General features: G+C 40.2%; 1 protein-coding gene across 6 annotated transcripts in view; it reads right to left on the bottom strand.

The window, feature by feature from the left end:
• The window catches only part of dennd5a (DENN/MADD domain containing 5A), a 92,383-nt gene that overhangs the window by 10,299 nt on the left and 69,735 nt on the right, over nucleotides 1-12,349 (bottom strand). For 4 of the 6 annotated variants that reach the window (XM_061883067.1, XM_061883059.1, XM_061883092.1 and 1 more), the window contains 10 exons: nucleotides 10,808-10,958; nucleotides 10,628-10,721; nucleotides 10,334-10,438; nucleotides 6,903-7,034; nucleotides 6,671-6,823; nucleotides 6,449-6,536; nucleotides 6,294-6,378; nucleotides 1,357-1,485; nucleotides 799-920; nucleotides 574-719 (listed from right to left, as the gene is read on the bottom strand). In XM_061883067.1, coding sequence (XP_061739051.1) covers nucleotides 574-719; nucleotides 799-920; nucleotides 1,357-1,485; nucleotides 6,294-6,378; nucleotides 6,449-6,536; nucleotides 6,671-6,823; nucleotides 6,903-7,034; nucleotides 10,334-10,438; nucleotides 10,628-10,721; nucleotides 10,808-10,958 — 1,205 coding nt within the window. The remainder of the gene's footprint in view (nucleotides 1-573; nucleotides 720-798; nucleotides 921-1,356; nucleotides 1,486-6,293; nucleotides 6,379-6,448; nucleotides 6,537-6,670; nucleotides 6,824-6,902; nucleotides 7,035-10,333; nucleotides 10,439-10,627; nucleotides 10,722-10,807; nucleotides 10,959-12,349) is intronic. The other 2 variants (XM_061883084.1, XM_061883075.1) reach the window with 1 other exon arrangement.

Below are 12,349 nucleotides of genomic sequence, written 5' to 3'. Positions count from 1 at the left end.
AAGGGAATAAGCGGTAGAAAAAGGATGGATGGATGGATGTGTGAGGTATCACTCCTGTTTATTTTTGTTGGACAACAAAACTATGAACACTATTTTTTTATCTATATGTACAAAACGTGCAGTTACGTTTTATGGCCATCAGGCGCCATCTTGCACAATTTTCAGATTTATTTTATTTATTCATTTTTCTGCCATTTTACTTGTCTACGATGATGGTGTTGCTTTGATATGCATATTCAATTTCTACTTGAGGTCCATGAAACTGTTTTTATCTACAATGTTTCATCACAAAGGTAATAATTTTGAATGTGTTGTTTGTGTTTTTTTTTAAATAAAACTTGGTTAAAAGATTTCAGTATAAGACATTTTAGAAAATTTTGAGCACATTTAAAAATACAGCGATAATAATGATAACCGTGATCATTTTGGTCACAACAACCATGATAAGACATTTTTATACCGAGACATCCCTAAAGGAAGGCCACATTGTTTTATAAATATCTCCGCCATGCCTCCATGGATTGATTTCAAATTTATATGAAGACCCCAAATACACAAGGACAGGTAGCTCACCTCAAAAGTGATCTCTTGAGTGTTCCTCGGCACCTGCAGAACACCTGTCTCTGCCAGTTCACCAGATACACACACCCAGGGATTGGCTGTAAACATGGAGCCACCCAGCTTTCTACTGGGAACCACTACCACATGATATGGGATCACTGGGAGAAAAATGAGACACGTATTGGTCAATCCAAGCAGAATCAACACCAAAACCAGATGTGCAGTAGCATGACTCACTGATGGTGGTGAAGACATTGGTGAAACAGAAGTAGTCCACAGCATTGAAGGACAGGAGATGGTATAGAAATTGCTCTTTCTCATCATCACAACGCAGGAATGCATATCGCTTGTACAGTTTCCTAAAGTGGGTTAAAAACAGAATAATTTAAAAATCTACATTTTTTCAAGATTAAATTCAAATATAAAAAGTAGAGATATTGCTGTTTATTTTGAGAAAATTGATAAATAATTGTATTACTATTGAAAGTAAATACATGTCATTGCAGGGTCAGCAAGGCAGACAGAAACCTTCCTGACCTAGTTCACTATCCACCATATAAATTATGAAGTGCTTGTGAATGTAAATTATTTATGCAACAATGGACTGCTGTGCGATACTTTGCACTAGTGCTCATTCATTACAAATAAGTGGATCCTAATTCTTTTAAGTTAGAAATTCCTCCACAATCATGAATTAATAACAAATTTGAGAAAATCTGCTTGTGCCCTCACTTGTACGGCCTAACAAAAGTACACCGTAAAATTGGAGCCCTGCTGGTGCATTGTCTTGCTCACTTTGTAAGCTCAAGGTCAGACAGCAGTTGCTTCAGGTGCCTGGAGAGTAACTTCTTTTCCATGGAGAGGCGAACCCAAGCTCTGGCCTTGCCCACGTCGGTCTTGATCTCACTTATGTTTTGAATGTGTCTGGAAATCAAACCACAAGGTCAAAGGTCAGGAGGTGAGGTATTTGTACAAAAAACAGGATCATCATGAAGCCATTATTTCAAGACAGTTTGGGGATTTATACACACTAAGTCAAGATGTGGCAATACAATACTGTAGCATACCTTTAATACATATATTAGGCATCCAAAGTAGTTATGTTTGGAAAGATGTCTGTCTGTGACTTCCTGTGTGTTTGTGCGTGTGTTCCTGTTTTGCTGCAAGGCACTATCAAGTCTCTAACATCCAGACACATTCCTTTCCGCTCCATCTGTGTCATAAGCTTGCTTGCTCTATGAGAGACGCTTATGTCTCCTCCAACGCCTTTTACTCTACGCCCCTTAATCCACCTCTCCTGTCCCCAACATTGACATTTGACTAACCCACTTTCCTCTGCACGCGGTATCTCCGTGGCAAAGGAGTCAAATATTACTGGGATTTCTCCCCTAGTTATGACATTGCGCTATTATCAACTTTACTGAAACATTGTTATTATTTTGAAGGAAAACATCTACTCCATATCATGACGAAGGGATAGATTACTAATTAATTAAGGGATGCAGGACATCTTTTTTTTCCATTATGAGTGAAGAGTATGCTAAGAGTCTTGGCGTCAACATTTAGTTTGGGGGTCGCCTTACTAGTAGCACAGTGCTTTGTGTGAGACACTGACTTGACCCGGAGGGCCCACGTGGTTATTAGGCTGGAAGTAATAAGTACCACACACACACACACACACACACACACACACACACACACACACACACACACACACACACACACACACACACACACACACACACACACACACACACACATGCACGCACCTTCCTGCCACATAAACAAACACTACCCTTGGTGACAGCTAGGGGTGTAACGGTCAATGATATGATAAAACTCCGGTAAAAATCCAGACGGTTAGTAACACGGTTTAAAAATGTTAATTATTGAAAAACCGTCAATTATTATTGCATTTTAGGCAACACTGCTCATTTCCTGGAAACAGAGTCGCAGCAGCGTTTGTGCAATAGCCCTGTTTGGCTTGAGAAAACAGGGCGAAAAGCAACTACATGGACCTTGCTCCAGAGCCAATCGCATGGTTTGATTTTATTTCTCTCGCCTACTTTCGTAGCTTAGGGTCTCGGCGTGCATTTCACAGCGCACTGCTGTTAATACACGGCGACAGGTGTGGACAATATTGGAGAGAGATGCATTTGTCCCACGCTAAAAGTATACAGTGGAGGAAAAAAAATATGTGAGGTTGTTCTCATTTTTCTAACATAGCGTCTTTCACTCAGCTGCTGTGACTGCGAGTTAATGACATGAGGAAACATGCAGCAGGCAATGTGTAGAGATTGTTGCCCCAACTTGTTTATAAAGTCTTTTATTTAACTGCTATCTTTGTCAGTGTTCAATAACACCAATACTAGCTAAAATGTCATAACATTGACTTGAAGGGTAACTGCACTCTTTTTAGAATTTTGCCCATGTTCACAATCGTCATGAGAGACATGAATACAGGTCTTTTCTTGGTGGAGGATTTTAAGGATGACAAAAACGCTTGGAAGATGGAGCTAATGAGAGTCACCATTGTAGCTTTCAAAGCCCTCTAAAACAACATCAAAACCCTCCATCATTGTTTTACATACACGCTGCAAGTACATATATAATGTAATAACAGACATGTTCGTATTAATATGTAATATGTACAACATTTACCGTATTTTGGTCATTTTAATCACTGCGGGTAGTACTACTTCGGCGCATTCATTTCCGTTTCCATAGGAGCGCATGTCTGACTTCTGGCAATAACCCCTTTTAGAATCAAACATGCATGTGTTCTAATCATGGCAGACTTGGTAACAGACAAGGAAGACGACTATTTTTAGACAAGCCATTTTGAAATAAATGGAATGCTTACCCATAATCAACCGAAAAAACATCCCTGGCCAGCTGGACCAAAGAGGCAATTGTCCATCGAGTGAGTCACACTTTATATCGATAATGATACAGGCAGCACATCATGTGTGTTATTACAAGTACAGTACATACGCTGTCTGGCTAGCTGTGTACAAAGAATACAAGAAACGAGGTCTAATAATTTACAGATACTGTAATATAAATCTGCAATGAGGTGGCAACTTGTCTAGGGTGTATGCCGCCTTCCGTCCGATTGTAGCTGAGATAGGCACCAGCGGCCCCCGTGACCCCAAAGGGAATAAGCGGTAGAAAATGGGTGAATGGATGGATGTAATATAAATGTTCATGTTTTTCAGTCAGTACAGATTGGTGTCTTATTGCAATTTGTTGTGCATTACAAACTCAGACGCGTTTCATGCTGACACAGAAGCTAGCTAGTCTGCTCGCTCTTGCTGCCGCCGCTGATGTTTGCCGCTCAAAAAGCTAAGTGCTATCTTTCTGTGTCATTATAATTTTTTTACAACTTTCTTTATTCTTTCACCAACACATTTACTAATCTTATCAAACTTACAAAGCAGCCACTGTCTGTTTCACTGCCTCACTTTCAGGTTGCTGGTTGCTAAGCTAGCGAAGCTAAGATAGTCTCAATCCAAAGTTACTCTGCTCTGAAGACAGCAAGAACTTGACTCGGTGGAAGAAACACGGTGGGTATGGCTTCCCGTTCTTTGTGCACCTTTCCCTTATATAAGTTGGCTTTGCTAGAGGGCCCAGTCTGCCAGTTAGAGCAGAATAATTTCATAACTTGGTTAGTCCTACACCACAGTCTACCAGACACTACACTTTGGTCATAGGAGACTCCATCACACGGAACATACAGCTTCGTAAACCAGCCGTAATTAAGTGTAGTCCTGGGGCCCGACTAGCAAAAGGTCTAGTAAACACGTACGACAGGCTAATTGCACCACTAGCTATGCAAACATAGTTGTACACGTCAGCTCCAATGACATTAGGATGAGACAGTCGGAGATTACAAAGAGGAACATAGCTAGGATTTGTGATCTCGCGAGAAAGATGTCTCGACATCTCGTACTTGTCTCGGGCCCCTTGCCGGCGAGAAACCATGATGAGATATAAGAGATTATTCTCACTTAACAAGTTAATTGACATTTGGCCCTCTTACTGGGGCAAACTAGGCTTGCTGAGGAGAGACGGCCTTCACCCTAACCGGAAAAGTGCCATCAGTCTTTCTAGAAACATAGATTACTGGTTGAAACACAGGGATCTACTGTGCCTGTCAGCCCGGGTGATGAGTTAGTTAAGCTACAACTAACCAGTGCCAGGCTACAAAATTCCTGCACACAGAGCATTTCTTGTAGAATAATATATAACTCACATAACGTTTTATTTCTGTAGTGACTGTGCTAGAGGTAGACATGCATTTTACTGAGGTAACTAATTATGAATCATTATGAGGTGGCAACTTGTCCAGAGTGTATGCCACCTTCCACCCAAATGCAGCTGAGATAGGCTCCAGCACCCCCCAAAACCCGAAAGGGACAAGCGGTAGAAAATGGATGAATGGATAAATCTATCGCAGTACCAAGCAAACATTTTCAAGATCCCCACCATATTAATTACTAGATATGATTTAATATATATAAGGCGCACTAGAGCGAAATAGACGTAACGTTATAGATATCAGTACTACGAATACCATTAACAAAAATGCCTCAAAACCGTCCCCAAACTATAATATGGGCTATTTAGACATCAGATCAGTCTTCTAAAGCGCTTTTAGTCAATGAGGTTATTAGAGACAACGATCTTAAAGTCATTGATCTCTTTTTTTCCTCTTAGCGAGGCATTTCTTCCTAACTATACAAGTACACATATTGCCCGTCCCCTTAAAAGGGCTGAAAGGGTTCGGTTCTTGGCCCTGTACTCTTCAGCATCTATATGCTGCTGCAATTACGGTGTTAGCGTTCACTGCTACATGCCAGATTGTAGTCATCTGGAGACGTGTCTTAATGAAATCAAAATAATGAATGTCCAGCAACTTTTTGCATCTTATCGCTAAGAAAACGGAAATGCTGATTATCGGTCCTGCTAGTTACAGACACTTATTTAATAATACCACTTTAACGATTGACAACAAAACAATTACACAAAGCTACTCGGTAAATAATTATTTTAGACGAAACTCTCTCGTTTGAGTCACACATTAAGAGTGTTACTAAAACAACCATCTTTCAGCTCCGTAATATCGCTAAAATCTGTCCCATTTTGTCCACCACCTACACTAAGATTATTATTCATCCATTCGTTACGTCTCGTCTCAATTACTGTATTGATTATTTTCGGATCTCCTAATGTCTAGCATTAAAAGATTACATTTGGTAGAAAATGCGGCTGCTAGACTTTTGACAAGAAAAAGAAAGTTTGACCATAGTACGCCTAGACTGGTTCACCTGCATTGGCTTCCTGTGCACTTCAGATGTGACTTTAAGGTTTTACTACTTATGTATAAAATACTAAACGGACTAGCTCCATTCTATCTTATTAATTGTATTGTACCATATGCCCCGGATAGAAATCTGCATTCAAAGAACTCTGGCTTATTAGTGATTCCCAGAGCCCAAAAAAGTCTGCGGGCTATAGAGCATTTTCTATTTGGGCTCCAGGACTCTGGAATGCCCTAACGGTAACAGTTAGAGATGCTTCCTCAGTAGAATGTCGTGTTTGGCTTTGAAGATCATTACAATTAAAATATCTCCAGGGAATATTTTTTAATATTTTAAAAAAAGTTTTATTGATAAACGAATTGCGATCTTATTAATTCGTTAACTGAAATACAAGTCAGTCTTCCTCACCTCATGTCTTGGATCAGGGACACTTTAAGAGGTGGCATCGTAGACCCACCATCAGATTTCCGTCTTTCAGGATCATGGATAAAACCTAAGATAGAAATAAAACACAAATTCAGGTTTTGGCTCCAGTTTGTTACAAATGTCAGCATTTCCTATACCTGGAGGTCCTAAACCAGCTGGGGTTGCACTCTTTTTCTCTTTGCTTTCCTGGTAATGAAGCAAGTGGGACCACAGGGCAGATTTACCCTGAAAACAGAAACAAAATATGGATCTGAATACTGTGAAAATAATGTAGTGCTGTTTAACATCTGCATGGACACAATCAGTTGGTGAAGAGTTAGGTGAAATATATGCAGTGCTGTTGCTGTTGTTTGTCTGACCTGTTTAACTTGCAGCCCATGGCTCCAGATTCTCTCCAACAAGTCACACAGACTGGCAATCAAAGTGTTCTCCTCCACACCAGTGATGCTAACCTCCACATGACCCAACTCCACTGCCTCGCGACCCATCTTCTCGACGAGCATGCGTTTGGTCTGTAAGGAAAGAGGCATGTTGACACTTCCATTAGCTAGCAATCAGAAAAAACAAATAACAGCGAAATCCTGCACAAACCTTGTTCTTGCACTCTTTAAGCAACCCTTCAACAAACTTCCAGTTTGTTTGCGCAATGACAGACGGGGACAGGTTGGACAGTTTAGGCTGTCTGATGGTTGTTCCCAAGTTCCGCGCCTCTTGGATGTATTTCTGTTTAAACGGAGACTTCATTTAAAGCAAGTCTTTCAAACTGTGCCAAAGAAACCTTAAAGTTATCCTTTGAAACACACACCCCAGAGCTCTCTTAACACTTAGGCAAGGTGGAAGTATTAGAAACACTACTTTGAAATCACATTTCCCTAAAATAAGTTAACTTAATTGAATAAACAAGGCATTATGATTTTTTATCATTTCAATTATTGCTTTTTATTGTATTCTATATTATTGAAGCAAAATCTAGGTAAATGTTTGTCCATTATTGTATTACAGAATCAAAAACACTTTATTAATCCCCTGGAAGAAATTTACAAACTCATATAAATATTCATATGAATTCCATATAACCTGTCCAACAGTACAATCAGGCTTAAATGATGAAGTCAGATTAATTGAAACTGTTAATAGTAATTTGAATTGAATCTAGAGTACCAGTAGGAATCATTTAGTGGGCCTTTTTGCCCTGTTTGCCTGTTTTTTACAGGCTTGAAGTTTCACACGTTCCTCTTATTTATATTTTCCCATCCAGCATGCGGACACGCGAACCGTGTAAGGTAGGCAAATATGCTAAAGTCGTGAATTAAGGCAGACTCATTACTAACGAGACATAATTTGCCGTGGCACCGTATTTCTAGGTTGTGTGAAAATCATGGAACATGGAGTTATACCAACACTGAATGTCATTGAAATCCATGGAAAAAAAATATTGCTTTAAATTTGAAAAGGCTGTATCAATCCAGGCTGCGCTGTCACACGAACGTGTGTTGCCATGGTGATGCAGTGTGTGTATGCAAGCTACAAAGTCTTCTACCTGGCTGCATAATAATGCATGGATTAAACTTTGTTCCACTTATTATAACTACTCTGAAGTTATTAATGATGTTAATAGTTCTGTTTAGAAAAAATGTTTGCCTTGACGCTTCAGAGCTGTGTGCGAGTGTATGTGCTTGTGCAGGGGAGTATGGCAGTTTGATATTAACTGGTAAAAACTAATTAGAATAAATTGATAAAACATTATATTGGTACCTTAATTTACAAACGCCTCTTTTTGCGACCTTTTCGGTTTACGAACGTTTACATTGCGTTAAATATGCCTATGTATGTGAACCATGTCTTGGCGTACAACCGCTTCATTCATTCATTTTGCATGGCGGTTGAAGCCATTGATGGATGTCATTTTGCTGCGGTGAAGTGGCGACTTGTCCAGGATGTACCCCGCCTTCCGCCCGAATGCAGCTGAGATAGGCTCCAGCACCCACCGCGACCCCAAAAGGGACAAGCGGTAGAAAAATTGATAGATGGATGTCATTTTGATTTCATCACTACATGCAGGCACAGCCATGTTGAAGAGGCGAGGTCTACTACCTCACATTCTGTTTACATCCTGTACACACGGGCGCGGCCATTTCGAAGAGCTTCGACAGCAAACGGCACTTTTGGCAATTGTGATTCCTTGGGCCAGTCGGAGCTGTACCACCCTGTTTTAGAGATCACTTTGTGTGATCAGAAACACTTTAAATAAGTCCAAAGTCTCACAGTCCCGCTGTATAGCTTTAAGTTTGTCGAGACTATAAGCAGTTATTCATGTTTACATTGATTGTTATGGGCAACTCTGCTTCAATATTCAAACTTTTCGGTACACGAACCATGTTCAAGAAATAATTACTTTTGTAAATCGAGGTTCCACTCTACATTATTCACATATTTTCTATTTAATAGTCACACAGTTCAAAGATTATTGGCCGGATGCATTGAAAATCTGTTAGTACCAAGATGTTCAAACACGGCCCATATGCACACGGTTGGTTGCCTTCCACAGTGGTCACGCTCCCAAGATAACAATGTGCATTTTGATTTTTTATCATTAATTTAGAGTGTCATTATGATTATTTTATCCTTATATCCATGGTTGCTTGCAGGTGTGTCAATTGAAGCAATCAGATTAGATGTGATTCATTTTTGGAAGTTTATTTTATCATGTTATTATGTGTGGTGTACACAGCATACAAATTTTAGGTGCAATATAACGAACCCGAAAGGGACAAACAGTAGAAAATGGATAGATGTACAATGTTTCACCTTCTCGGGGCGCTGGACATTTTCCAGACTCAGAAGTGCGTAAGAACAAAACTACTGAAGTTGATGGGAGAATATGCTTGAGGCATTTGACAGAGAAAGCCTACATGTAAAGGTTCATCACCCGAATTGTGCATCTTAGATATGTGCACAGAAAGACTTAAGTCAAGGGAGAGAATGCGGGGCCGCCAGAATGTGTGCAGTTGCGCACCTTTTTTTCCACATCAGCACATGGGAGAACAGACCCATTTGTGGACGTAGATTCATTTTTTTTATAGAGCTCTTACATTGGATCGTAGATTCTGCAGGCATACATTAAGAAGTGGCCAGGGAGATCAGACTACTCACATTTTAAATTGTAATCATTTTATAAAGTGTAAAATGCAAACGTGACAAGATTGCTTTGTATACAAAGATTATCTGGTGCCAATTAATGAGCTAAAACAGGACAACTTGCCATTTCCAAGTTACATACACTCAAAGTTCGATATAGTGCAGTCTCATATAACTTGACATTCCATATTAAGCGATTGCGCCATGGACCCCCAATTTTTTACCACGAGAGTGTATTGCGTTGTTTTTCACCAACTTATTGCATACTTAAAAACTTACATAGTAAATTTGTATGAAACTCTCCAGAAAGAAGAAATGAAAAATCAATATGTTAAAATAACAAAATATCAACCCAGTAATGTCCAAAAGTACTGGTGGATAGTGCCCGCCCCATTCTGGGATGTAGGAGCACAATCCACCATTCATGTCATGTCACATGGTGGCACTATCAACCAAGCAGGTTTAGGCAGCCGAGTTATGCGCATAACGTTTTTGAAAAGAAAAGGGTAAAAAATAAAAATGTAAATAAAACGCAATATTGGGAATAACGCAATCTCTATTTTTTTGGAGTGTAAATGACGTCCAAATAAATGATTCTCACTTTCAATCAGCAAGGTTTCCATCATTTGAGCTGCATGTCCATCCATCCATCCATCCATTTTTTTACCACTTGTCCCTTTCGGGGTCACGGGTGGTGCTGGAGCTTATCTCAGTTGCATTCGGGCGAAAGGCGGGGTAGACTGTTTATTTTAAATGAGCCAGCCTTGTATAACAAAATATCAGTCAAAGCTGGTCTTATGGTGGAGGAAGCTGGAAGAGAGGAAGACCACATGGGCAGCTCATGTGGTCTGAGCATGAAGGCCTCACAGAGCACCAGCACATACCACATCCACAGTCACCGACTTTAGACAGGGCTTGAAGGACTGCAAGTGCCAGTAGTGGTCAAGAAACAGCAGGAGCTGCAGCTCCGGAAACAAACACTCTACATGCTGAGAGTGTGCGAGCATGAGTGCAAACAAAACAAAAACAAGATAAGACACAGTGACCATAGAGATGGTGAAAAATGGGGCAAACATGTGGGGAAAGGTAAAAAAAATTTAGTGAAAAAAGGTCAAGCAGAATGAACAGAAATAACGAAACTAAAGGTGTCAAATGCGGATTACTAGTAGTATGCTAACCTCTCTCTGGTCATTATCTAAATAAAGATGCTCTGCATGCTGCTTCTGACGATCGCGCCTCCTCCACTGGGCAGGGGCGCTCCTCTTGGTCCATCTGGAACATAGAAAAGCATTACATAAACAATCAACTGAGAAACAAGGACCCATCCGTAGAATACGCAGGCCGTGTAAAATAGTCACTTGTTGCTAGTGGGCCCAGAGGAGAGCACATCAGTTTGCAGTCGTGGGAAGAAGCCTTGCTCATAACGTCCCTGGCCGATCTTCATGTCCAGGAGGTGCGGAAGCAGAGCTGTGTGGTCGATCTTCATCACTCTCGCCTCAATGGCCTTCTCTGTGAACAGAAACATTGTGTTCCCACTTAGGTTGTTCGGTTTGCCGGTACTAATAAAGTACCGCAGTACTAATGAATTGAAAACGGTACAATACTGCCTTTGAAAAAAAACCAGTATGGTACTTATTTTTTTCATCCATACGCTGCTGTGCGTACAGAGCTGAAGAGCATGTTGAGTGTGTCAGCATGCACACACTCACGGAGCTCACAAGCAGAAACAGTGAGGAAAGGAAAATGGCAAATAAAGGCGATTCTACTGGTTAATAAAGATTGTGCGTGAAGCGCAATATAGAGGTATTTGTGCTTCAAAACTATCAATAAAGGTGATAAGGTGCCACGTTACAAGCAGTGCTTTAAAACACTCCTCACCATTGGTGGCAAAGCAGCATTACCACCTGCGCTTCCACCTTAGGTAAATATTTAAATAAGCATTCAGACCTGTACAGGAGTTTAAAGGTAATATATTTAACCAGCTACCCTGCTGTGCACATGCAGATACGTAGAAACACACACAGCTGCTTGGCCTGATACCAAATATTAGCAGAGTCAAAACCGCACATGTAGCGCAAACTAATGCAAGTGAAATCACTAAATTCTGTAACAAATTGAAACAATTTGCGTATTATCCTTAATGTGTGTTTTACCTGCTACATGTCTTATCTGTGTAGTTGTAGCCACTATATTGTTTTTAGTATTTACTAATGATTGTATTTGTCTTAAAGCACATACCAAGAGTGACAACAATAAATCACAACGCATTTAATATGTCACAAAAACATTCCATTTTATTCCAACCTAATCCTGGATTATGGCAGGCTATATATCCATCCATCCATTTTCTACCGTTTGTTTCTTTTTGGGTCGCGGGTCTAATATCCGCCCTAATGCAAGGTTCTCAGCTGCATTAGGGCGGAAGGCGGGGTACACCTTGGACAAGTCGCCACCTCACCACAGGGCCAACACAGATAGACAGACAACATTCACACTCACACTCACACATTAGGGCCAATTTACTGTGGCAAATCAACCTATCCCCAGGTGCATGTTTTTGGAGGTGGAGTACCTGGAGGGAACCAAGGCAGTCATGGGGAGAACATGCAAACTCCACACAGAAAGATCCCGAGCTCATTTATATATTATATACAGCCCCAAGCTATATATGATATATAAAATTGCAAATTTTTCTTTGAGTGCAATGAGAAAAGCCTAATGTTTTTAATGCCTTTTAATTTTAATCCCTCAAAATTGTTCTTTGAGTGCAATAAGAACTGTATGTTTGTTGTATCGTAAGATTTTTTGTTAACTTTTTTATCTTTTGTAGTCCCTTTTATTTTGAAAAGTATCGAAAACTATCAAAATACATTTTGGTACCGCCAGTACCAAAATATTGG

The sequence above is a fragment of the Nerophis ophidion genome, linkage group LG02 (genome assembly GCF_033978795.1).
Source record: "Nerophis ophidion isolate RoL-2023_Sa linkage group LG02, RoL_Noph_v1.0, whole genome shotgun sequence".
Lineage (NCBI taxonomy): Eukaryota > Metazoa > Chordata > Actinopteri > Syngnathiformes > Syngnathidae > Nerophis > Nerophis ophidion.
Note: the sequence above shows the minus strand (reverse complement) of the source record. Positions and strands in the feature narration are given on the sequence as shown.